The following is a 27,646-nucleotide window of genomic DNA, read 5'->3' as shown; positions in this document are numbered from 1 at the left end:
GTCGTTGCACAGGTGAGATATTTTATTATTGCATGCCATCTTGTCTTCACATCCTTCAGCTTTAGACACAGACTGGAACAGAGTTGTGCGTACGTGGTACAGACCCGGAGTATCAAGCTTACACTGGCACCAGGAAGAGTGCAAGAGAGTAACTGGAGGAGGGAAATATTAAAGATGGAAGAAAAACACAAAAAAAAAACTAAACATCTGCTTCATGTTGCCGTCTTTATTTCCTAAAGACAAGTCACCGTCCCTAAAGCACGAGTGACAACCAGCTCCACACAATCCAACCCTGCACACCGAAGATCTCAATTCCTCACTGTAACTGCATCAAGTGATGCATTTTCATATCAACAAATATGTACATTTATATTTAAAGTACACATTATTGCAATGTAACACCACTGCAAATAAAGTCGAGGCAAACAGCTCAAACAGATATGAAGAAAACTAAATATACTACGTTAGAAAATGGCTTGATTTACTCTCAAAGTAAAGAGGACGCTTGTCCACATTCGTCACCATTTCTTAACCACATTGAGTGCTTCCGCTGACTCAATACTTGGACCCATCTTCTAGATTGAACATCTCAATTTCCTATTAGCTCTTTGGCAACTTCACATTAGTAACCACAATTATTTGGGAAAGTAGTTTGCTTTTTATACCACTGTTTGAAGAAAATGTGATTCCAATCAGAAGTAAAGAGAAGAAGAAGAGAAAAAACACACGCAAAGCTTTGCTTTCTGTCCATATTCAGACGTAGAAAGCTCTCAGTTATCCCCCTTACGAAAACTAAAGAGTGAGCAGCAATAACACAGAATTAAAGCTACACTGCACAGACTTCAAACCGGGATGAATGAGCTTCAGGTATATTTCTGCACGTTCTAATGAAGACTGCTAGCAACAGATCAGAGGAACAGCTGGATTACATGTTGACTGTGATGGTGTGGGGTTGTGCAGCCATGGCGGTCATGAGTGCTTGTGCCAGGTTGGAGCCGCTATGGGACCCGAGGAACACCGCTCCACCGTCACCAGCTCGTCCGGGTTGTCTCGGGCCTTGTAGTGGTGAAGAAGGTCCTGGATGGCCCGCTCTTCTATCTGTAGGAGCAAAAAAATACAATGAAGACGACAGTAAGGAACAATTTTGGAAAATAATCTAATTGCGATTTTTTTTCCCCAATATTGGAAAAAATATTAATGCTGTATTTGACCCGGTCTTTGTACGTTTTGACTCTACAGAAACGTAATTCTCGTCGGTTGTGTGAAATAAGACCTGGAAACAGGCATTGTGCCATAGAATTGTCAAATTGGTTTAATTCACCGTACGAATTGTTACAGATTACTTTTGTAATACTGTATTTGACCTGGTCTTTGTACATTTTGACCGTAGAAACATAATTCTTGCCATTTTAAGAATGAGATGAGTACCTGCTGTACTCTACTGTCTTTACTTTTTAATTATTTGTTATTTACTGTTTAATTGTGTCTTGCCGCTTTTAATGTTGACGTAAAGCACTTTGAATTACCTTGTGTTGAATTGTGCTATACAAATAAACTTGCCTTGCCTATTGCAATTTAATTTGCTTTTTTTTCAGTAAAACCTAATGGATGATTTTAATACTAACACATTATATACATTTACTATTTACTATTCCAAAGAGTGGGATCTTGGTTTTAAGTCTTGCATATTTTAATTTAGCCAGTAAATACAATATATATACTTATAATAATAAGAAAGTTTTAACCAGATTACTTCAACAGATCTACTACATCAAAAGATAAAAAGTTTAAACTGACAAAACAATTAATGTTGTAGTTTTAACCAGAGCTCTGATAGTAAACTGTAGTATCCAATATCCCACGAGAAGAAAAAAAGAAATAAAACACTCTCGAACATTTCGGGCAGTGATCCCTGTCTTTGGCTTGTCTGGCGAACTAGCGCTCGACATTTTAACCACACATCTGTCGTGCATGGCTCTGGTGCTTGTTTGTTTTTAACATGCTGGAACAAGTTTGTGGTCTTACTCTGAAGTAGTAACTTTAGTACGGCTTGCTCTCAACACCTGACGTTCCTTTGATAAAAACCCAGAAGATCCTACAGTCTGGATGCTGCTACTTTCAGCTGGTCCAGCTTCAGACTGGTCCATCAAACCCATAGACTGGATAATACAGTTTAGCCAGAGGCGGTTTTGCAACATAATAAAGCGCAGCATGAAGAGTTTATGCTCACTCTCGGGTCACGTGAAAACCCTATAAATCGCTCACGTTGCGACTTCAAAATCACATTTTCTGATTTCGCAATATTATCGCAAATGAGATTAATCGTTCAGCCCTAGATGGAAGTGTGATGGTCATTAATTAAATATCAGCCAGACACCATCAACACCCAGTTTTCTAGGTGAAAACTGCACATAAAATCTTTACTTTCAGCCCCAATAAAAGCGTGTGTGTGTGTGTGTGTGTGTGTGTGTGTGTGTGTGTGTGTGTGTGTGTGTGTGTGTGTGTGTGTGTGTGTGTGTGTGTGTGTGTGTGTGTGTGTGTGTAGGGGGAGCAGTAACACGCAGTCAAGCCACATTACCTGGATGAGTGCCAGCGGTTTCTCTCGGCTACGGATCAGTGCAGCTTCCTGCTGCTTCTCTTCCTCCACGATGGAAGCAAAGGTCACCAGGGAGGACTGGGGAGGGCTGCCCACTGCCCCCAGCACCCAGGGCCTAGGGACACACGGGGGGCACAGACACACATGAGTGACAGAGACCGCGCCGTGGTGACGAAAGCTTCAACGGCAAACAGGTGGACAAAGGTTGAGTCAACCAGAACGGAAAAGCTCCGACGAGTCAGCGGCCCTCTGTCCATGTGGCTTTACGAACCTTTTGAATGATCGGATGAACGGAACTGAAGTAAAAATGTACACACACACACATACCCACACACATACAATCTGGATTTTCCAAGAATCACAATACTGAGAGAGCAGTGTGTTCAGTGCTCTTGGTCATGTTATCCGTAGTTTCTACTATTCTCTGGTTTATTGCCAACAAAACTGCCCTTGTGTTCCCCGATTTATGTTCCCTGGATGTCAGTTTCTACAAACGGCCTCCGTGCTGGTATGAAAACTGAGTCTCATGACCAGACGGTGAGTCTGAGACCACAGATCTCAGTCAGAAAAGGATGGACTGCTCTCTCCGGGTTGGGGGTGAAAAGTTGTTTGAAGTAGAAGAGTTTAATTATTTCTGGGTGTTTGTTGTAAGAGAGGGGGGAATAAACTGGGAAGCAGGTGGATCAGTGTGGTGGTTCGGGCAGCACCGGCCTGGGGAGGAGGTTCAGACATGTCCAAGGGAGCAGCTCCAGGTCATACTGGAGAGCTTAATGTCTCCCAGCAGGTCAGGGAACACCTGGGTTTTACCCCAGAGGGAGTGTTTGGGGCGAGCGAGGGCTCACCACGGGTCCAAAACCCAGATAACAGATGGATCAGACATCAGCCTTCAGTGCTAGTCCTTACACCGTGTCCTAACTGCATGCGATGCGAGTGAGCGTCAGCAACAAAATCAATTCCCTTTGCTTTATTTTCTATTGGACTGTCCTAACTGGCCGCGAGCGACGCAGCGCTGCGCCGTTTTGAGCTGAACATTTGTCAGCTTCTATTTTCTTCCTGCCGCTCGCGTTGAAAGCCGGTTGAAAGCGCTGTAGGAAACAGTCATGGATGAGGAACGGCTGATCCAGTTAGTTGAAATGAGAAGTTATCTCTATGATTCCTCCTCATTTCACTACAAAAACCTCAGTGGCAGCTGCTGGAGGGAGATGGACAGAGAGCTGGAAGTTTCACAACTTATTATCTAAAGCTTGTGTCTTTTTCATTTACCTTTATGTGATAGCCAGTCTCTGCTTAGCGTGTGACTGACCAATGGGAGTCGCGCTCGCTTCGATAGTCTTCCAGCCAATCAGCGCGTCGCGAGGTGCTGCCACTTTAGGAGCGCACGGGCGGGTAGTGCGGTGAGTAAAAGGAAAGTTTCAGCTGTCAATCAAAATAACGTGGGGGACCCATAACGCTTTCAGTGTGGACAGAGAGCGTCCGATGCATGGATGTATTATAGAACTGGATGGAAGGCCAAAAATGGCCGCCCATTCATTTCAATGCATTTTGCTCAGCCAGCGCATGTGCCGAAAAAGTTCCTGACTTCCGGGTTTACTTCCGCGTTAACGGGCCCATAGAGCATGCGCAGTTGAGTCACCTCCCACGATGCTCTGGGGCCTCCCATCATGCCCCGGGGCAATGACGCGAATATTAATATAATATGTATTAATATAATATATTAATTAATGTATATTATTACATGTACAGTATTACCTATATTATTAATATATTAATATAATATAATTACATAATATATATTAATATAATGCATCCGTGGAATGCACGGACACGGCTGTGACGTCAGCCGTGACGTCACGCCCAGAAAGAGACTTTTCTTTGACTTTTCTGGCCGTTATAAAACATTTTTGACGGATATAAAGTCCATGACTTAAAAATATAGAATACAAAGATTAGTAATTGCCGGTGATTACAGCTGGAGGTGTCCTGTGAACAGTTTTAGAGGCTTCTCTTTTACTATTGCGGTCTATGGGAAAAAAGCTTTCTGGGCCCCATGGGATTTTTTGTTGCAGTACCGCGGCTGGCCACTGGAAAAAAATCGGCGTGCCTGCTGAGCGCGAGACTGGGGGCTGGTCCGATGTCAGGCAGTGCGACACGATAGTCGGACGCTCGCATGCAGTTAGGACACAGTGCCACTCAGAGGGAAAAAAATTCAACATGTTTGACTGCGATGAAGAAACAACTCTAAGGGGGGGTTTAATAATCAAAAATAAATACATACATTTAAAAAAAAAAAAATGCAAGTGTAGGCACCAATCACCAGTCAATCATTTGGTGTTTCTCCCACTTTCAACCCACCTACCAGCTATAAATGACATATATGAGAAACTATAACTTGTGGTTATTACTATTCTTGGCAATAAAATAAAAGAATTTTCTGGAAGAGCTAAAACAAACTTCCAGAGCTATAAAATCACCTCTAATCACCCAACTTGGGCTTTGGAAACCGAATCCCAGGAATTTGACGTAAGGATGCAGGAGGCTGCTTCTCCTCCTTCCTGGGCCCTGAACTCATCTGTGTCTGCACATCCCAACACCGAGGAGCAGCAGAACCTGCTCCCTCCTCTGATCTGCTGTGACATGAAGACTGCCCTTATCGATTCTGATTAACATCAGCAGCGTCACTGCAGTGACTCACACATCTGGTCAATATCTGCAGGTCTGCTTCTAACATTAGAGCACGACGCGCCGGAAACCAGCGCTGGATAAAAAGGAGATGCCCTTACTCTGTTTTCAGGCCCTGACTGAATGAAAAATGTCAGAGATAAATGTACGTACACTGCAAGGCTTTTATTGCTTCCAGTCTCTCTCTCTCGCTCACACACACACGGTGTGCTCTGCTGTTCAGATGTTGCCTTTTACAGCATCGTGACGTGTGCTGCGTTTATCCAGCTGTCCGAGGATGCTCCAGAGGTCGGGATGACTCAGTGGGAGACGGGTCATCCCAGCTGTACTGGTACTGTACTGGTCTTCATCTGGAGGATCATGGCTCTCTCTCCTCCAGCTGGACACCCTGGACGCCCCCCAGACTTAAGAGTCCAGACACACAACTCCTCTGTTTATTTTTAGTCTTCCCTGGAGAACCGCTCCGGGATAAAAACTCATTGTTACTTGCTCTACAAAAAAAGAAAAAAATCTGTTTCCAATCTCAAAGTGAGGAAACAGACTTAAAAAGAGATTATTTTAATTGCAACAACACATTAAAGGGGAGGTACTACCTTACTACTATACTGACAAGTGAGTGAGTTTCTTATGGTGCTGCAGATTTGGAGCAAGCGTAAAGCAGGTCTCAACAACACCTCAACAGTGCCTCCATGTGGAAACGAGCAGAACAGAACAAAAACCACCACTGCTGCCGGAGTAAACCCAGTCTCAGCTGTTTCAGGTTCAGTGTGCGACAGGAATCTCAAAATTCATATCAATACAAAACCCTTTTTACTCGAGAAAGCCTTCCTGTGAACCTTATGTGGCTCCAGTGCAGCAAATAAAACATGAGTTCCTGTAAAGCAGCATCCAGGTGCTTGTGTGAGGTTATTTCTTTTGCTGTGTGCGTGTTCTGCTCACCCGCTGGGCCTCTCTGGCTCGCTGCTTTCACCACATTTGAATGTGACCTTCTTGGCAGCAGGGGCCGGACTGACGGGCGATCCCAGGCTACTTTGGCCCCTTTGCGCTCCGGTTTGACCCGCTTGGATTAAACGCTCCTCTTCCTCCTCCAGAACAGCCCGGAATGAACATGAGGATGGCGGAGACTGGACAGCCGTAGCCCTGTGGACGGACGTTAAGGAGACGGGGGAAGAAGACAGGACACATGTCATATTCAAATCTTACCTTTGAATATTTCATTTATATCACCAAGTGGAGTAAATTTACTCTTAAAAGAAACAACCATTGAAAGTCTGATTTAGTTTTCTGCTAATAATGAAAACTCTTTAAACATTAAATGCGTCGTCACCAACTTCAATCTTGTGGACACCATAATACTGTATCAAAATACCTCACGCAAAATAGTGCTGGGCGGTATGGCCAACTGCACAACTGGGTGTAAACCACATTTTCTAATGATTTGGAAAGGAATTGCTGCAGTAAATTGGCTTAGAATGGCCTTTTTTACTGTCATGAGGAGGAAATATTGTAGAAAAACATTAATGTCCCCTCTAGTATAAATACAGGTTTGCATGGCCTCACAAAATGATGCAGTTTACAATGAGGTGGCAGCACATATGATTCTAATGAAGTGAGAGAATCAGTCAGACAACACTTAAAGACTTTAAGTGTTGTCTGACAGATCTTTTACAAAATTACAAGGTAACATAAAAAACTGAACATTTTTTAATTTCCCAGCATTGTTGTTTTGGTTCCACCTCCTGGTGAATGTTGGTAAAATTCTTATGTGGTTACTTTTTGGTTGGCCAACGATTCATGTTTGTGGTGCGCAACTGTTACGGGAGCGTCTATTTCCTTATATTACAACGCCGTTATTAATTGTTCGTCTTTTTTTCCCACTTATTCCACCGAACACCGAAAGTGTTTTTTTGCCATTTTCAGCCGAACAATTTCGGTTACCGAACAATCGGTGCATCACTGCTGCTAAACAGTCCCCTCACAAACAGTGTCCAGCGGCGCGGCGGAACGTAGCACAGCGTTCCCAACGTTGTGTACACTACTGTACATACTCACCGGTATTATGGTATATGAAAAATTCATATCATAAGAAAAATAAACACCGGTATTCGGTATGAGCCGGTATACCGCCCAGCACTAACGCAAACATCAAATACATCTGTCATTTCAATACCAGGACTACTGTGAACGGCTGAAGAAGACCTGGGGACAGATTCCACATCAGTGTTCCTATCTGAACCCACTCACCAGGCCTTCCCACTGCTTCTGGATGGAGTGGCTGTGGGGGCTGGTTTGGATGCTGCCGGCTCCCCGCCGGCCTCTTTACCGGCCAGCGCCAACATCTTCCTCTGTTTCTGGGACAGTCTGGTGGAAGCGGGGGAGTGCTTCATGTTGCTGTGTACACAGAAAAATAAAGGGGAGCGATCTCCAATCACATGTTGAGTAAAGTCAGGCACTTCATTTAAAACATTAAAAACGTAATAAAAATCAGCAGATGAAAATGTAATGTACAGAGACCATAAACTGAACAATACCCTCTTCTGACTAGAATAGGGTCATTTATTCCACTATTTGCCAGTAATTCCCTCAGTACAAATGAATAAAGCAGCCACGGCTCTCCCACCTTCCAGGGCTTTTAGGAGTCGCACCAAGAGTCTGCTGAGAGTTGGCCTCCATGTCCATTATGGTTCTCAGGTCCAGGACAGGAGGAGCAAGCGCAGGACTACAGACCAAGAAAGCAACAGGGTTACACTTCCAATAGCTAATTACTAGATGTGAATGCCAACATCTTCCACTTTCAAAGAACCACACCTAAATGAAGGGGGAGGAGATGGTGTAGTCACTTTACATCACTTTATTAAACCAGCATTTTTTTGGAAGCGGTGGGACAATGTAATAAATTGTGGTCCATGAACTCTCTCTTACCAGGGAACGGCCTTGTGGATGCTTTGTGGAGCTGATTTGGGGGGAGTTGGGAAGCAGTTCTTCAGTGATGTCGGGGTGCTGGGTGGAGTCTTCAGCCTCTGACTGAAAGCTCTCTCATCCTGCAGAAATAAAGACTACACTTGACTCATCAGTAATCCACTACGCAGACTTGTCTAAGTATTTGTCCTATCTGTCTGCCCAGGTCTATAAAATAAATTTCCTATTAATAACTTAAATGAGAAATGCCGTCAACTGGTTACCCAAAAAAAAAAGGAAAACATTCTTTGTGTTGGTTTCGTGCAAAACTCTTAGCTCCACATAAAACAAAGTTCTAGGACTGGTACAACAATCTTCACAATTCACATTCTGAGCATGTGTTCTGATAGAAAAGTAAAATGAACCTCAGTTTTGTCATGAAAGACGGGAGACTGCATGTCTCTGGGACTTCCCACTCCCATGTAGCTGCCCTCCGAGTCCGACGTGAGCAGCTCCTGCAGGGACTCTGTGGAGTTGGCCTTGCCTGACTTCACCAGGAACGGTGCTACAACTGGAAAAAGAGCTGCGGGTCAGTAAAAGTATGGAGGCCTGGTCAAAAATCAGACTGCTGCTTTCAACAAGGTGTCTGTGCAAGTTCACCTGCAGCAGGAGGGCTTTGGATGATATCAGAGAGAGTGTAGCCCCCGGAACTGTCGGAGCGCCTCCTTGGCTTCTTCTTCGCCTTCATCTTGGCCTTCTTTAAGAGGATTTCCCTGAGGGGAGGAAATGTTACACACTTAACACACACTCAGAACTCTTATTTCAACAAATTACAACAGAACCAGGTATTGCATTTATTTATGGAAGCTTATTCAGCAATTTCTCTGATGTAGAAACTCAGGATAACCCGTTGCACGGCTGTTACAAAACAGGACTTCCTCATCTATTGTGTTTATTAGCAGTAAAGTGTCACAATGCACCTGGTTAACATCCAGGCTGTAAACTGGCTTTGAGGAAGGTTTAAGAAAACACAACACTTATTAAAAGATTTTTCATATCAGCCACATGATCAACTTCTCCGGCGTCGTCTCCAATGTCTTGTGTGTACCTGCAGGAGTGATCCAGTTCTTCCTCTGGTTTGGTGCTAAAAGCCAAGTCCAAGTCCTCCTCTTCATACACACTGAGGTCTGGAGCTCCAGGGTAGGGGGTGATAATCCGCTTCTGCATGGCCGGGATCTGAAATATAATTCAAGAAACATTTCCAATTGTTAGCAATGGAGCAGAAGGGATTCTATTATTCCAAACCTTTTTCTTCTTGATGGTATGGGGTTGTATCTGTGCCCCGGGGAAAATTATTCACACTTCCGCAATGACAGTGTTAATGATAAAAATAAAATACATTGAGATTTTAAAGGAACATAATAATAATAATAATAGTAATAACAATAATAATAATAATAATCCGCCTTAAAGACAACATCTCTTCCAGGAACATCCATGCAAGCCGATGCAAAACCAAATTTGGCTCGTTGCAGAGACATGGCTGAAGGAGGACGGGGTACAGGTACAAGAAGGAAAGCAAACGTAAATATAGATGTATATTATCATCCATGTTAAAAGGAATTTTCCAGTTTAAATCAACCACGTGTCTATTACTAGATAGTAATGACTGTAAGCGTTTGATGAGAGAAAAAAAATGTAGTGAGAACAGAAAAGGTTTGCAGCAAAACAGCCGCTCATGGTAGCCGAGGGGCGAGTAGGGACGCAAGAACGACGTGCTATTTTAAGTTCCTGATGAAAAACAACAACATAATTCCCCACTTGTGACAGGGTGGATAGGGTCCCTGGAGATGAAGCGAGGTCATTATAATTTTCTGTGTGTACAGAAAGCTCTTTTTTTTTTTAATGAGAAAAAGAAAGCTCTGTTTGCCCCGGAATGTCATCCTTCCCTTCACCTCCATCTCAACACCGTATCAATCAACTTCTGAATATCGACAGACACAAAACAAGGACAGCAGGGGCCATGAACTGATGATGAAATGAAAGTGGGGCAAAAAAAATGCAACTGCTTTTTCTTGTTTTCTTTGCACTTCCCATGTCACCCCAGATTTGGTCATAAACAATGCTGTTGTGAAAACAGGCAAGCAAAGCAAATCCAGAAAACACGGAAGCTATGCTGCAGACGTGTTTGTAGGGAGTGACTCACCATCCTCCTGTAGGCTGCAGAAAGCTCCACGAGCACTTCATCACCCAGAATATCCAAAGTCCTAAAGAGAACACGGTCAGAAAAGGAGCAGACGTACAGAAACATGCACTCTTCAACTTCTGCTGTTCTCCAGATCATTACTTACTAAACACAGAGAGGGTAACATCCTGATACTTTATTTTAAAAATCACCAGATTTTAAATCACCACCATAAAACCTCTCAACCTGCCTTGGAACAAACTCCCAGAATGCATCAGGGCTGCTGAAACTCAGTTCCAAACACTTCTTTAAGTCAACCTTGAAACCCTTTTTTATTTACTGCTGCATTTCAGTAATCTCCCACAATGCACTGCAAGATTTATTGCTTGCATCTTATTTGTTTTATTCTTTTTAACTTATGCCTTTTTTTTTTTAACTTTTAAATCAATCATATTCATTGCGTTCATATTAATGATAATGAAAATAAAAGCAGCAAAGGAAAAGATGCCGTCAGCTTTCTTCCTTTTGTTAAGATCCTTTTAACAGGAACACGTGTAACAGGATGCGCAAGAGAGGCGCATGGATGAGAGTGAATGTGTATACAGGACTGTCTCAGAAAATTAGAATATTGTGATTTTCTGTAATGCAATTACAAAAACAAAAATGTCATACATTCTGGATTCATTACAAATCAACTGAAATATTGCAAGCCTTTTATTATTTTAATATCGCTGATCATGGCTTACAGCTTAAGAAAACTCAAATATCCTATCTCAAAAAATTACAATATTCTGGGAATCTTAATCTTAAACTGTAAGCCATAATCAGCAATATTAAAATAATAAAAGGCTTGCAATTTTTCAGTTGATTTGTAATGAATCCAGAATGTATGACATTTTAGTTTTTTTTAAATTGCATTACAGAAAATAAAGAACTTTATCACAATATCCTAATTTTCTGAGACAGTCCTGTATATGCGTGTCTGTAAAGGTTTGAACAGTGTAACTAGACAGATTCAGCATTTACTTCTAAATAAAATGTGCGATACAAATCAACCTGCCTTGCATTTTTCTGAATAAAAATAATAATAATTTTCAAGAGTTAATGCTCTGATCCTCACTTTGACTCCAGCAAAGCAGCCATGTTGAGCACGATGAACTGCAGGCAGGACAGTTTGAGCTGCTCTGCACTGTACATGGATGCAAACTCCAGCAGCTCTGCAGCGTTCTTCAGTGTCACTGACAAGAAAAACAAATTACAAAATGAATAAGACCGCTTGCTTGCTATCGAGTTCAGAGGCTCCACTGATGAACGTATATGCTACTGAATGACGTGTATCCAAGTCAGACATTTCTAAACTGACACTGTCGAATGTTGATAATTATGTATCTAAGAATAGTGTAGTATGAATTCAGACTTTTTAATGGGGAAAATAACAGCCAGAATAAATTATTAATAAATGTTTGTTTTAAGCTTTCAAAAACCAATCAGACTTTTCTTCAGGGCGTCAAGTACAAGCAGCTGAAGAGCAGAACATACAGTTCTCCGTGATGACGACCTCGCACATCTCCTTCAGTCGTGTGATGAGCAGCTGGTCGGCCACAACCAACACGTTGCAGACAAACTCCACATGCAGAGACTCTGCCGGGGCCAAAGCAGAGAACAAATATAGACTGTCACCAACAAACAATCATCAAACATCAAAAGTGAGCTTTTAGCCGACGTAAAACTTGACACGCTACCTTTGATGGTGGGAGACTCATCTGTGTAGATGTACTTGAGAATGACCTGCAGAATCTCTGAGGTCGTAGGCATCTCCAGAGCAGAACAGGACGTCGCCTGAAGGGTACGAGACGGCCACAAAAATCAGCACAACTGGGATCAAAGAGGGCAAAACAAGTTGTAGAAGACCGCAGTGGAACAAAGCATACCTCAATCCACGGGTTTCCAAGCATGCTGTTGAAGTATTCTGCAGAAAATATGGGTACTATGGTTAACAAAATGCTTGACTTTAATGTACCATTTAAAAAGAAAACATCCAACAGCCATCATGTTATATTTCATGATAAAAAAATAACATGTGAAGCAAACATTTCCACAAAGTATTGATTCATCTGCAAGCAAATAAAACCAAACCAGTTGTTTATAAAGTGAATGATCTCACATGTTGGATTACTAAAATCTGGTGGCAAAAACACTGACATAAACAAGCTATGTTTCCAGTTAGTAATTAAATTAATTTCAATGCATTCCTTTATTGATGCAGTTCCTTACCCAGTCTTGCACAGAGGATGCTTTTGTGACAAGGAAACTCTTTTCCATCTTCAGATTTCAAAGTAACATCACAAGGATAGAAGCTGCACACACAAAACAAAGTCAATTCAAATGTTTTTCCTCACATTTATTTATTGGGATTGTGATCTATGGTTACCAAGTCTTATAACAACTCCTATACTCACCATTGTCCCTGGTAGAACTTGGGTTTGTTTCCAATTTTCTTCTTTATAATATTAATTTTTCCATGTTCATACTTGACATCACCCAGTCTGAAGGAAGAGAGAAAATGATAAATGACATTAAGCCTGTTCTGAACTGGGTTTAGAGCGTATGAACAGCGTCTCACCGTGCCGACAGGCTGCTCAGGCCCAGCTTAGTTGCAACAGCCTGTAAGGTTTTCACAGGGTTGACGCCGCCTTTGCCGGCCTCAGCCTTGTCACTTTTGCCTTCTTTCCCCTTTTTCCCAGACTTTGAGCCCTTGTTCTTGTTGCTGTCCTCTTTGGCTGAAGGGGGAAGGGAGCGGTACACCTCGAGGGCTGAGCGGCCTCTCAGATCCAAGTCCTGCAGGCTGCTGATAAGCCTCCCCTGCTCCGAATCCTGTCCAAGACAACCATGATAGTGAAACACGGTCTTAATGAAAAAGCAAAGCCGAGTCAGAGATAACAGCTTTTCCAGGTCACTGCAAACTTTGACTGAAGAGACTTTATTTTAGCCAATTTCGTAGGACTCAAATATTGTCAGTGTCAAGTCTAAAGAAGTTCTATGCGGAATAATAACCAATGCTAATCTTTCGTTTTCTCCTCACTTTGTTGTGCCCTGTTAATCCGGGGGAGACTCTTGGCCGGGCCCCGTGCACCAGCAGCTCGCAGGAGTCCGTGTAGATGAAGTGTAGAGCGTATTCCAGCATGTCTGCAGGGATTTTCTCCAAAATTAATAAATCGCAGCCCACAGCGTCGACGCTCTTCTTCACTTCTTCGTCGAGCTCGTCCTCGACCCCACAATGATCGGACATGAACCGTTTCTTGAAGAACTCCGACCTCATGGACAGGATGCTTTTGTGAGCCGGGAATGTGCGATCACCAGCTTGAAGCGTCACGTCGTGGATGCTGTCCGTCTCATCCGCCTCATCCAGGAGTCTCCGGAAGTGTTCGCAGAAGGTGGATGGAGAGATGCTGGGGATCTCATACAAGCTGGAATACAGGCAATATGAAAGACGGAAACATATTGTTATTTATGGCCGTCATACAACAAGCCCCTGGTATTACCTTCAAAAAATAAAAAAGGGCAGAACGGGCATCCACGGGAACCACTTCAACAAAAGCGTTGCTGCATTATGAACATTCATTATGGCAGAAGTAAGGCTGGCTAAATATCAACTACATTCGTTTTTGTTCTTCTGTTCCAGCAGAGCTAAAAAAAATAAATAAAAAAAAACAAGTACAAGACTGGATACAACCATTTCTAAGCTTCAAACGGACACGTACCTGGTTTTGGGGTCAGCTTGAAGCACACCGAAGTTCTGTCCTTTAGAGTCCATGGTGATGCTGACAGCCCTGTGGACAAAAGGGAGCTTCTCCAGGCGGATCCGTTCGTACAAATGACCGGTATCTGAATGGCTGCACACCTCCACGCTGGTGTCTGTAAAAATACAAGCAGGTATTTGTCAAACCTCTAATCTTTTCAGAAGGCATTTGCTGCATGCTTCTTTGCCTTGTGCTGGAGCTTTTTCTGTTTTTAACCGAACTGCGTTGTTGTGGATACACGTGTTTTAACAAAACAACTTTGTCGGCTATCCCCAGATTTAGTGCAACTTTGTTCAGCGCTACCACTTCACACTGTATGGGGAAATACAGATGTGTTCACTAAAGAGCCACTGGTCACGTTTCCATTATACTTTAGAAATTTTGAAAATCAAATCTCTGAAAGTTTGATAAAGACAGTGCTGCAGGGGGTCGGTGTTTCCATTGATCGCTGTTTTTTCAAATAAGTGTGATTTCCGTAACTGTCCAAATCTTATCCTGCAAGACTTTTCTTCAAAACAATGAAAAAGAAAATCTCAACGTGGAATAACATGGACTAAAACATTTCGTCTTTGATAAATTATTGCGATTTGCTGCTACCCCTGTTGAGAAAATAGCCAGATGATGAAGGCAGCGGATGATGATTCAAATTATTTAATGCATAATGATTGAGTAGTGTTATAGTACAAGTTCATCATATTAATGGGAGGAACAACAGCTGGAAACTAGTTTGATGAGTCTAAATTGACCGCCTACGTAACATCCAGCACTGCCAGAGACGTGGAAATTTGCAAAAAGCGTTTATTACATTTTTGTGACTAAATGGATTATCAGATGGCCGGAAAAATCCACCTCCTGGAAGCATAAAAAGATTTATTTTTTCAAATTAGTGCCGTTTCCATTGCAGGTTTTCTTTTTCTGTATTTGGTTTTGCATAAATCTAGGCGTAATGGAAACATGCCTACTGAGATTAGTGAGTGGAGACGGGCCAGCACATGTTGCCATACCACTTTGTCCCACTAGAGGTGCACTGACAAATTGTATGCAACTCCCATGTGGTAAGAAGTGGTATTGCTATATGGAGTGGTTTTAAATGTCCTCGTTTTAACCAAGACCATGCTGAAAAATCATTTGTTCTCCAAACTACAAATAAATTCTTTGATATAGGCCAACCTGCAAGTTTGCTCATTTCTAGTTTATTCCCATATGTCCTCATTTCCCCATGTAAAGATTCCCAGAATCAGGCAAACCTAATCACATCATATGACTGGCAGGGATAAGCGCCATGGCAGCTCATAATCATCACATTCCTGCATTTCTCACCTTTCTTCTCTCCGTGCTTCTTGTATTTTCCAGCCCACACGCCACTAAAGCCTTCCCCATCAGGAGTCACAAACATCATGCTGTTCTTGCTGAGAGCAATATCTGACATGAACACCTGACGTGGATATGCCCACCTACACTGTCTCACCGAGCTGCAGGAGGAACGCCAGCAAAATACCTGCCAAACACAGGAAGAGGGTGAGCAGAGTTACACAAGTGTTAGTCATCATTATAATCCATAGAATTCCATACAGGCCAGGCTGTTTCATACAGTACAGTCGTATCCTGGATGGCATTGGTTAGATAACAACAGGAAAAGTGGCCTTATAGCAAAAATAAAAATAGTAAGCATTGTTTCCATGGGCAAGTTTTCAGAAACTGATGCAGGAGTGAAACTGAGTTAGAAGCTCTATTGTTCAGTTATCACATTAATACCAAGTGCAATCAAAATAAATAATTGACAAATACCCTCCCAGCTCCATCTAACGCCAAGATGGAAACCTGTTCTTCTGCTCCCTCATTCAGGACCTGTGGATCTGCTAGGTGGTCCAGAGTGCCGCCACTGACCAGGACTTTCTTGATGTTGAGCTGCCTAAAAATACAATTTTAAAGAAATTTTAAACAATTAATACATCTAGTTATACGTTTTCATTTAAATAAATTCTGCCTATCAAACGATGAACTCTGAGTACCATTACACTACTCACCTTGAAGCCAATTTCTTGCATTGGTAGTTAGCCAGCAGATAAACATCTCCCTTCTCAGTCACAACCACTGTTGCTCCATCACTAGCTGCTGCCATGGCGATGGTAACATCCTTGTGGTGCAGGGCTGACACCTGCCGCGGGGTAGTCACACACTTTTCTCCATTTGGATCAAGCAAGTATCCTAAAAGAGCAAACACAGCAGAGAACAACATGTATTCTGTGATTTAAAAATTAATTCAACATGGACAATTAAAACTTTCCTCTATAAACATAAAAGAAATTCCATCCATCTTTGTCCACTTATCCAGAGTCCAGACGTGGAGGCAGTAGCCCCAGCAGGGAAATCCTGACTTCTCTATCCCTGGCCACCGTCCAGCTCATCTGGCGGATCCCAGTGCGTTCCCAGGCCAGCTGAGAGACACAGTCCCTCAAACATGTCCTGGGTCGTCCCCAAGGTCTCCTCCCAGTGGGACATGCCCAGAAAAACTCACCAGGGAGGCATCCAGGAGGGATCCAGGAGGGATCCGAACCAGGTGCCTGAACCACCTCATCTGCCTCCTCTCCATACTGTGCCTGTCCCGGATGACTGAGCCACTTTTACCCCATCTCTCGCTGGGAGACCGCATCTCATTCTTTCGGTCACAGCTTGTTACCATAGGTGAGGGTAGGAAAATAAACCGACTGGTAAATCAAGAGCTTCACCTTTCGGCTCAGCTCCTTCTTTACCACAACAGACCAATATCACCCATCCACCTGTCAATCTCCTGCTCCAGTCTTCCCTCACTCATGAACAAGATCCTAAGATTCCTGAACTCCTCCACTTGGGGTAAGATCTGATACCAATAATCGGGGAGGGCACTCCACGCTGTCGGATTTGGAGGTTCTCATTCCAGCTGCTTCACATTCAGCTGTAAACTGCTCCAGTCACAGCTGCAGGTCTTGGCCCAATGAAGTCAATAGATCCACATCATCTGCAAAAAGCAGACACTCTTAAACCGGACCTTCTCCACCTCTCGGCTGTGCATAAAAATTCTCTCCATAAAAGCAAATAGAATTGCTGACAAAGAGCAGCCTTGGCGGAGTCAAACTCCCACTGCAGGCAATGCAAACCCAGCTCTGACACCAGATGTGCTGGGACTGGACAGCCCGTACTCGTAGAGTAACCCCCACAGTCCCCTTCTCCAGCTCCACAAAACACATGTAGACTGGTCGGGCAAACTCCCATGACCTCTCCAGGAGTTTCCTGAGGGTGTAGAGCAGCTCCATCGTTCCTACAAGACAAAAACCACCCTGCACCTCTTAAATCCAAAGGTCGACTATCCACCAAACTCTTCTCTGGAATCCTGAATAAACCTTGGGAGGCTGAGGAGTGAGATCCCTCTGTAGTTAGAGTTGGCGTACACCCTTCAGTCACCCTTCATAAAGAGTCTTGGAAGTATTCCCTCCACGACTCAAGTGGGCGTTCAAGCTCTGACTGGCAGCGTCTTCCATCATCAGAGCCAACTCACCACCAGGTGGTGATCAGTTTACAGTTCAAAGAAAACAATAAAAACTAAATGTTCTACCTTTATGTCACTTCAAAGTTATTATTCATAACTGAATGCTAAAAATATTACCAAAATATTTCCCTCGGCATGACTGTTTTCAGTTTAATATGCTGCATGCTGGGGCTGTCATCTTAATCCAATGGAACCAAACTGTTCGATCATTATTGATGTGAAAACCAGGGCAGTTTTCTCTCATACCAGTGGTATTGCTGACTTCAGTGCTGAGACTTACCCAGCTGCCCTCCATTGAGTCCCACGGTGTACACAGCCTCCCTGGTCCACAGCACCGTGTGGAACCTCCCTGCTGCAACTCCAATCACTGTCCTACCCTTAAGCATTTTAGAGAAGACCTAATATTCAGGGAGAAAATTCAAAGCATGGTGTCAAAGGTTACGTCAAAGACAAACATCATGGCCAAGTAGTAGGAATGGGCGATATTTTACCGTTCACGATATACCGTCAAAAAAATTCCTCACGATAAGAATTTGTCATCTCGCGGTAAAAACTATAAATTCCCGTTGATGATGTTTTTGTGTAAAGTTGATTTATAGTTCTGTGTTAAATCCACGCACAACGTACGTGAAGGAAGGAAGGAAGGAAGGAAGGAAGGAAGGAAGGAAGGAAGGAAGGAAGGAAGGAAGGAAGGAAGGAAGGAAGGAAGGAAGAAAGAAGGAAGGAAAGGAGGAAGGAAGGGAGAAAAGAGGAAGGGAAGAAGGAAGGAGAGGGCAGGAGGAAAGAAGGAAACAAGGAAAGGAGGAAGGAAGGGAGAAAAGAGAAAGGAAGGAAGGAAGGAAGGAAGGAAGGAAGGAAGGAAGGAAGGAAGGAAGGAAGGAAGGAAGGAAGGAAGGAAGGAAGGAAGGAAGGAAAGAAAGAAAGAAAGAAAGAAAGAAAGAAAGATTCCCGTTGATGACGTTTTTGTGTAACAAACATGGCAGATCTGAGTCATTACAGTTTAGTTACAAAGGTGGAGTTGAATTGGTATTTTTTATTGTCATTTTTATCGTTATCGGGGCCAGAAATTATCTTGATACATTTTTTAGTCCATACCGCCCATCCCTACCAAGTAGCTAATAACATGTTATTTTGGTTGCACGTGACATCAGCGACGTTCACACCTGTTTTGGAACATGCGCCGAGGCCGGAGGAGGGACGAGCCCCAGTTGGTGGAAGGTGTTGAGACCAAACGTGTAAACATAGCCTTCCTCCGTCAGCACCACCGTGTGGTCTTTAGCTGCCGCCACCTGGGAGCAGTGGTGGGACATCAGCCCCTCCACCATACGCGGAACCTGCAAATAGGAATGACATGGAGGCCGTTACGAGGGGAAGGAAGAAAAGAAAGAAGGGGGAAAAAAAAGGTATGCAGGAACTGAAGTGACATTTGAAAGTTCAACATCACTAATCTTGTTGAAACAATCAGGCATTAGCAGCTGCAGTGTTTCCACTGTATTCAATGCATCGAATGCCTCTGGTTTTGTCCCTTGAGTATGTTGCCTTATTAGTCACACCATAGCATTAATTCACCATGGTTATATTTATATAAGCTTATCCAATGTCATAACTTATTTCAGTCCAGAACAGCAGTCATTTTTCATTAAGATCTTGTACAGGTGGAAGAGTCAGACCGCCGTGTCAAATCTTTTCCAGCACTTATAAAAGTTGCAGTGGGGTTGATGTCTGAACTCCTGTGGCGAGTACATGTGTGAAAATTACATCTCATGCTTCCTGAATCACTCTTTCACACTTTGAGCACAATTAAACTGTAATTGGAATACAGCAGGGAAAACAGCAGGGAAAGGAGAGAGAGAAAAAGGGAATCTACTGATGTAAAAATCTGGTCATTCAATATATTTGCGATGTCACCTGACCTTGTTTTTTTGAGTAGATAATAATGTTGAACTTTGATAAGAAAGGAGCATAGTACCGGTCATACACACTTGCATAGCAGATATTGGGCATGTTGGATCGATGGGTGCTCCCAAACACAGTAAATCTTTTTTTTTTTTCTTTTTTTACACGTAATCAATCAGACTAATCCAGTACGTTTAAATGATGACAGGAAAAAGAAAGAGTCAGACTAAAATCCTTGTTTTAAAATGTACGTAAACAACATTGTTTCCACGACCACAGGATGTCCCTTCTGAGGTGATTAAGGAATGAGAAGCTGCTCACTGTTATAGTTAAATAACTGCAGCTGAAACATGAGTCACTCTCGTGTTTCTCCAACGCCAGGCTCTTACATATTTGCTTAGTTAAATCCAGGGCCAGCCAGTTAGTTTCACTCATATTCATGGCTAAAACATAACAGTTTCCCCACTTAAGTATTATGTCTTCAGAGATTCAACCGAGATTGAACCCAAGAACAAATAAATTAAACATTTAAAAAGGTGTGCACAATAAAAATCCTCTCGGTGAGGTGAAGTAACAAATAAATAAAACATTTAAAAAAGGTGTGCACAATAAAAACCCTCTCGGTGAGGTGAAGTAACAAATAAATAAAACATTTAAAAAGGTGTGCACAATAAAAATCCTCCCTGTGAGGTGAAGCAACAAATAAATAAAACATTTAAAAAGGTGTGCACAATAAAAATCCTCCCTGTGAGGTGAAGCAACAGTAGTGGTGAAACCTATTTACAAGGCTCAATGGGCCTGTCGTTTAACGCCTTTACAGGAGGGAGGAAAGAAAAAAAACGAAAGAAATAAAGTACAATGTACTCTTTTGCAATATTTGAAAGTACAGGGAACATGTTGACGGCAAGACGATGCCTGAGAACAAAACTCACCAGATAAGTCTGTTCATCTCCATGGCCGAGTCTTCCTCCCTGTCCGTGCCCACAGGTGAAAACCTGGCCCTTCTGAGACAGGAACACAGAGTGGAACTTGCACAAAACCACCTACAAAAAAGGAGCAAAATTGGATTCAAAACACTGATTGAGTGTGCACATTATAGTGAAACTAAAATCAACATGGGAAAGAAAACCTCAAGACTATGATCTCAAAAAGTAAAGGAAAATCTTGTTACAATGCAATACTCTGCTGGCAAAGCTTCCTTTATGGCATTCAACTTGATGTTATTTTCACGCTTGCCACTGGGCAGCATGATATGAGGAAGACATGCAATACCATTGCTGAATATTTACAACTAATTTAGTTGCATGGCAATACAGCCTTATGATAATTTACGCAAAACATCTTTGTGAGTACCTTAAAAGAATGTATGTGGCTCGACAGAAAAACATTCATGTATACTTCAACAAAGAGAGTACATGCTCGTTTCTGTGGGAAGATCCACACTGCAATACCCAGGGGTCAAAGGATCTATAACTGGTACCAATGTCCAAGTACTAAACAATCAGGGACACTTAGCAGATAGGGCTGGGTATCGATTCAAATGTCAAGAATCGATTCGATTCTGATTCTTAATATTCAGAATCGATTATCATGATTCGATTCGATTAGATATTGATTTGGCTTAGTGTTATTTAAAATGTTTTTTGAGCTGTTGCCTGAATTATATGACTGTAAAATAACTAGTGAAATAATAATTTCACAATAATTATTGTGAAATAACTAAGAAATAAATAACTCAAACAGGCCTTTCAATATCCATTTAAAGTGCAAAAAAGAAAGAAATTGCAACAATTCATGCAGTAAACAAATCATTTTAGCTTATCTAATTTATTCTGTCACCACGCACACATATTGCCATGAAGCACTTGGAATTTTTCAGAAGTGTCATGACAAACTGTGTGTCCGACTACTGGGATTAAAGTTCACCTGGCGAAAAAAATAAATAAAAAAAAATGTATCTTTAGACATAAGAATCGATTTTTAGGAATTAATATGAGAATCGATTTAGAATTGGAAAATCGATTTTTTTCAACACAGGCCTACTTGCAGATATTATTTGTCCATTATGTGTGTGTGTTTTAGACCTAAACAATACCATGCATCTCGTCATGGCTGATTGTTACCTATTGAGGGGGTTTTCTTATCATGTTGACCTTACAGCACACGCTGTGACACGTCTTTCCATGTCACTCGGCCAAGACCTCTTGTAGCGACAGCAAAACACTCCACTAATAAAGGGCCGGGCACAAGTGGAAAAGCAAACATCATTACTAATGCATTGCTCCCCTCGAGCGTCCAGTAGAGCGTGAGGATGTTTCACTAAGTATCACATTGATGTGGACATTTACACACATGCGTACACACTGGCATAACTAATTTAATTACCAGAATGCCATTGTGGAATTAATATTTAACCTCTAGCACCTGCTGGACTGAGTTAAGGAGACAAAGACTACACTTAGGTCATTGTGTGGTCATGATATCAGATCCACCTGCCTTCCCCCCCACTAACTTCATGACAAGTCCTGCAGACCACGAATAGGAATAAAAATAAAATGAAAAATTTCTTCCGTAACACCAAGAATAAGCAATGATTCATGATTTGTGAAATGTACAAACCACATCCAAAGTATTTAAGAAGATTAAACTGACAGTGTCATTCTGCATTACTTAATCTACTGTAACTGGTGCCTGATGTGTGTACAGAAACACACACACACACACACACAACTGGACGTAGTTGAAATTTTGCCAGAAGCTATACTGGTCACACTAAGAGTGATCAAATGACAAACACATGAAACTGCAGCCTTGCCGATGGGTTAACTCCACAGAGCTCCAATAATGCACAAACGCAGATTGTACAAGTTAAGAAAAACCACAACCGAGGCACGAGAGAGGGAGGAGAACCACATAAAACCTGCATGAGGCTTGAAAACATCATCCCCAAACACGCAATCAAATGGGGCATTCCAGAGTTAAAAAGGTAGTACAAGCTTTTGCCAAAAAGATGCAAAAAGAGTTGAGTTTGTGGCCTCTGTTTCAAACGCTCACTTACTTTGTCATAAGTATCAAAATATTGATCCAGTTCTATGGAAGTAGAGGACATTCCTGATCAATGCCTGAACAAACCCTCCTTTTTGTAAACAATGCACAGTTAAAGTCACCTCAGATTGCCTGCAGGGACTCTATCCACACTACTTAATGAGAATGACATTTCATCTTGTCAAATGCTTAAAATAGCCATTTATTTCAGCAAGTTAGTGGCCCTTACAATAATTGCTATTTTGTAGTAAACACATTCTATTCTCATTCAAAAATGGTTCAATTCACTTTTTTTTTGTCCCCAACAAAGGTTTAAACTCCCTACCAACTAATAACACCTTGAGTTATTTCAACTCCAGAATATTCCTTTAACTAGGAGTGATGATGTCAGTTCAAACCGGACAACACGTCCTGTATCAGGAAAATATATTTAACCAGTTGGTACAAAGCTCTTAAACTCATTATTATCAGATGTGTGGATTACGTATGAGACGGTGAGTCAACCATATAGGGAAAACATTTCTTTAAAGCATGCTGATGCACCCCGAGGAGGCCGTGTAACAAGACTCAAGGAAGGGGAGTGTTTGCTGCTTCTACCCAAGTGATGACACTTGAAAACACATGCAAGCAAAAGTTGTTTTCCCCTTTTTTTTTTTTTTAATTACCAATGTCGGTGCCACCAATGTGATAAAGATGTACTGGAATACATGTGGGGTTTTCAGCGTGGGGAAGCCCTTTGCTTGAAAGAATAATGAGTCCTACCCTCCTGAGGAGCTTACCTGCTTGATATAAACTCCGGTCCTGGCAAACACATCCACGAGCTCGGGGTGCTGCCGGCTCTCCTGATTGCCATGGCCCAGACTAAAATTAGTGTTGTTTCCCCAAGTGTATACTTCCGTAGGGTCTACAGTGAGGAAAGCACCATTACAAGAGCAGCCACAACACCATCTCCAGTTCAAACTAGATTTAGGCATTAAAAGACAACTGGTTTATGAATTCTGCACAAATGTTTCAAATATTTTTCTTGAATGATGTGAAAATCATAATGCCTAAAAAAAAAAAAGATGTGAAATAGTAAAAAACACAGGCGGCTTCATTAAAAGAGAAGTGTCGAAACTAATCACGTTTCATCTTTTCATACCGGTTTTTTTGAAGACAACATGTGCAGGTCGGTCTTTCATAGTTAGGTCCAGAACAGAGAGACCCTCCTTGTCCTGGGTGGAGAGAAGTCCCCCATGCTGGAACAAAACGAATGCAAATGTAGCTGAAATCCTGACCCAACACAGCGAAAGCATGCACGTTTTATGATGATTCACCACATACCTTAACCAGAGACATGAGACAGTGGATCTGTCCATAGAAGGCGCTGCGGTGCACAGCAGTCCAGCCGGACTCCTTATCCTTCACCATGAGATCAGCGCTCTTATTCTCCAGCAGCCACTCCAGCAGGGTCTTCTTCCCCAGCGAGGCCGCCAGGTGAAGGGCCGTGCGCCCAAACGCGTCCCGCAAGGTGGTCGCATTGTAGCAGTGTGACGTGAGGAAGGCCCAGAGCTGCCCCTCTGATCCAGCAGTTAAGGCTGCTATCACCTGGTCTGCGTGCTGCTGTGACCGGCATTTGGGGGTGCAGTCCGGTGGTGTCAGACTCATCCTGACCGCCACCAAATCTTTGCTGCCAAACCTCCTCCTCCTCCCTCTCCGTTACCAAGTCCTTGTGGCAGCTCGCCGCCCACAATCACAGAAAAAACTCAAAAACTATATGATAAGTTGCAGTAAACCAATAACTCTGTCGCAAAAAAAATAATGTAACAAAAGATGCCCTCCAGAAAAAGGGGAGAAAAAATATATAAATATATGGTCGAGATGGCTTGGAGTGCTAGAATTGTGCTTGTGTTGAGTTTCCACCGCACCCTAGCGACCCCAGGGCCTGTGCTTAGCTTGCCTCAGTCCACCATTTCGACCAAGAAACGGATACAAACTACACTGCTTGCAGTGTATGATGGCATCATGAATTCAATAAATACAAAACCTCTCATGTGTTTAATACAAAACTGTACATTTCAACAATAGCAAAAATAGTTTCTTTTTTTTTATCTAATTACAAAAGGCAACAATTTCAAAAGCCCTCTGACCTTCTGGTAAAGCAGCCCAACCACCAACTTGAGGGGAAAGGCCTCCTTTCCCCCCAAAATCCTCACTTCCCTTTTCAGAACTCCATAATTGTAGAGTGCACCTGAGGAGGAAATTACAGGCATCACTGTTAGACAGAAACCTCTGCTGACACTTCAGTGACATGCAAAACACATTATGGGCAGTTATCCTAACTGTTTCAGTTCAGTTGAAACCAGACGGGGAAAAAAACAACTTTTTTTTCCTCTTTATCTCTGACAAAAAAGTTGAAGGATCCATTTCTGATGTAGGTCATTAGGGTTCTCCAGCCTTTTTTTTTTTGTTTTGAATTGGAAAGCATTAGAATAATGAAAAGGAAAATCACAACTTAAATATGGTTAGTTATTAAAATTGTCTTTAAATTGCTTAAGATGGTTTAAGCCTCTCAGCTAGCCCTTTGCAAGCTTCTCAAAATATCTCAAATATTATATGTTGTGGAGTTTAGTCAAGGTTCATCTGAACTGAGTTTGGTCCCTTCTTGCCACTCACAAATCTTCTTCAGGGTTATGGTCAGGTCTTTGTGATAACCACTTAAACACCTCCAATTTAGGATCTTTGAGCCACTTTGTTTGCACGTAATTTGCATGCTGTCCTAAACCTTCAAGCTTCCTCTCTCATAACAGCCATTCCCACCAGTACAGAACATATTGAAATAATAGCAGCTGGGCTTCATACAAGGGTGATGCAGGAGCATCCTATTCTAAACTACCAAGACGGCTGCAGAGTTGCAAACTGCATGTGACTGCTCATGTCACATGGTTCATTTCTACAATTATTTGTAGGCCTGTCCAGTGATGCCCAGAGACTATTTTCTTCAGTGTCCACTGATACTAGCCCCTGGAAATCAAAGTTGAATTCAGATGAACCAAATTAAATATGCATATTGAAGAGTGAAATAACTGTGATGGCTTCCACTCATTTTAGCAGTATATAACGAGGCTCTCTATTCTGGTTTCAGACAGAATTTTTACAGAGATGTTGTTGTTCTGAGGCCCATTTGCACATTTAGCACTAAACCACTTTAATTTCTGAGACTAAGAAGCCCTCTAGATCTAGAGCAGTAAGATGACAGTGTATTTAATGATGTTTATAATGGTATTTTATTGTTTAAACAAATAAATGTAAGACCTTCAGGTATTTGTAAATTGTACCCAGTACTCGAGTTGAGGGGGGATGGCATCCCCCCTGAAATAAAAACGGTCAAAATCATCCCCCCTGTAAAACTGCTACCCCCCCCCTTTCCATCCCTTATGTCATTTCATCAATGAATGTGGTTTTACTGCTATTTCAACATTTAGAGTCATCACCAGAAAAATAACTGATTTGACCATTTTCACCTGTTTTAAGTAAATTTTCACTTGAAATAAGTAGGAAAATCTGCCAGTGGGACAAGATTTATCTTCTCATTACAAGTAAAAAAAATCTTGTTCCACTGGCAGATTTTTTTACTTATTTTAAGTGAAAATCTACTTGAAACAGGTGAAAATTGTTGTTTTTTCCAGTGAAGATTTTGAGTTTTTGCAGCGATCCATTTTACTTATCCTGTGAAGGACAGAGTCATATTGATAAGTTCAGAAAAGTGTTTTTTATTGTTGTGTTTTGATGTATTTGATGTAAGCCCAGTGGATATTTAAAGCTTACAGAAGGCTGCATTTAACTGCTGCTATGTCATTCCTGCAGTATTTCTGCAGGTGTTTTGGTCAGTGCTATTATTTGTAATATATTATATTATTTGTAATCAGCACAAATTATCTGTCCCCATATGATAAAATCCACCATCCCCCCTGATTTTTTACAACTCGAGTACTGATTGTACCCAAGAATGAACCGGACTCCTGATGGTTCAACAATGTTTTCCCTGATGTGTTAGTTCATTTATTTTGATTCCCCCATGAAGTCAAGTAAAGAGGCCCTTGTGTTTGAAGGAGAGACTTCAACTAGTTTGAGTCTTACATGTCTAACATGTCAACCTAATGTAAGTGAGCTTCTGACTTGGGGATAAAACAGGCAATTATAAAACTATAATCTCTTATTATTCTTGCATGTTATGACTGAGTAAACAGGGGAAACCTAATGTACAGTTGTGTTGCATAAATGTGTAAAAAACAGATCAATGTGGTGAAAGTGAGCTCAGATGTGCTGAGTTAACACCTGGGACTCCAGGATTATGTAACAACATGGATCCATGACAGCAGCAGGGCTGGCCCTCATCACCTCCACGTCTAATAAACCCGTCTATCAAACTACACTTCCAAATAAAACACAGATAAACTTTATCACCGGCATTTTACTGGTTTATTACAGTTGTAACGTGTACGGGAGCTCACGCCTGCTATCACGGCTCATGCAGCAACACATCTTTAAATATCACCTCAAATCCTTCAGTTAAAGGCTCATCTTTGTGAGCAGCAGAACTTTAAAGAGACTGTTTAGTAACGCTGCTGTTAACGAGTATCAGCTAATGCTATAATGCTAACTGGACATCAACCAGGACCAGTCGTGTCACGATAAAGCTCCTCGCGTTTCTTACCTTCCGCTATATGAAGAGAAAGAAGTGCAGGGCGAAAGCTGCATCAACGATGTTTATCCACTGTGACATAATTGCAACTGAAAAACGTTGGTAATCTTGTCACTGTTGCCAATTTTGACACAACTGAAATCCTGCAGGTTAGGTAAAAACGAGAGTCGGTAACGTCGAGGCTGCTGATTGGCCAGAGCTTCTACATCCCGCAATCCTATTGGTTGAGCTCTGGGCATCGTACTCGGTCAGGAGCGGGTACGCTCCTTTTCCTCACCGGCTCGTCCCGACAATAGTTAAGCAAGAGTAGCGACGCAGACGAGGGAAGAGGGGTTTG

The 27,646-nt window shown here is 42.1% G+C and overlaps 1 protein-coding gene across 1 annotated transcript; it reads right to left on the bottom strand.

The window, feature by feature from the left end:
* On the bottom strand, positions 1-27,477 carry ibtk (inhibitor of Bruton agammaglobulinemia tyrosine kinase). Its single transcript, XM_061716231.1, has 29 exons — positions 27,322-27,477; positions 23,949-24,855; positions 23,767-23,863; positions 23,405-23,529; positions 20,513-20,623; positions 18,848-19,018; positions 17,965-18,082; positions 16,186-16,366; positions 15,947-16,070; positions 15,479-15,656; positions 14,120-14,273; positions 13,441-13,825; positions 12,982-13,232; positions 12,818-12,904; positions 12,633-12,715; positions 12,290-12,327; positions 12,101-12,197; positions 11,898-11,999; positions 11,479-11,596; positions 10,380-10,440; positions 9,282-9,409; positions 8,834-8,946; positions 8,599-8,744; positions 8,198-8,316; positions 7,896-7,994; positions 7,520-7,666; positions 6,215-6,415; positions 2,579-2,711; positions 1-1,098 (listed from the first exon to the last, which is right to left on the bottom strand). Exons 2-29 carry the CDS (start codon positions 24,270-24,272, stop codon positions 970-972), a joined length of 4,020 nt encoding a protein of 1,339 aa, XP_061572215.1. The 5' UTR covers positions 24,273-24,855; positions 27,322-27,477; the 3' UTR covers positions 1-969.
* Between the last annotated feature and the right edge of the window lie 169 nt (positions 27,478-27,646).

The sequence above is a fragment of the Cololabis saira genome, chromosome 3 (genome assembly GCF_033807715.1).
Source record: "Cololabis saira isolate AMF1-May2022 chromosome 3, fColSai1.1, whole genome shotgun sequence".
NCBI lineage: Eukaryota > Metazoa > Chordata > Actinopteri > Beloniformes > Belonidae > Cololabis > Cololabis saira.
Note: the sequence above shows the minus strand (reverse complement) of the source record. Positions and strands in the feature narration are given on the sequence as shown.

Excerpts from the sequence above, each read along its gene's own strand:
- ibtk (XM_061716231.1), bottom strand. The coding sequence starts at position 24,272 with ATGAGTCTGACACCACCGGACTGCACCCCCAAATGCCGGTCACAGCAG. Across the intron at positions 14,274-15,478 it reads GAAGCACGGAGAGAAGAAAG|ACACCAGCGTGGAGGTGTGC; the intron begins GTGAGAAATGCA and ends GTATTTTTACAG. Across the intron at positions 7,667-7,895 it reads ACTCCTAAAAGCCCTGGAAG|CAACATGAAGCACTCCCCCG; the intron begins GTGGGAGAGCCG and ends CTGTGTACACAG.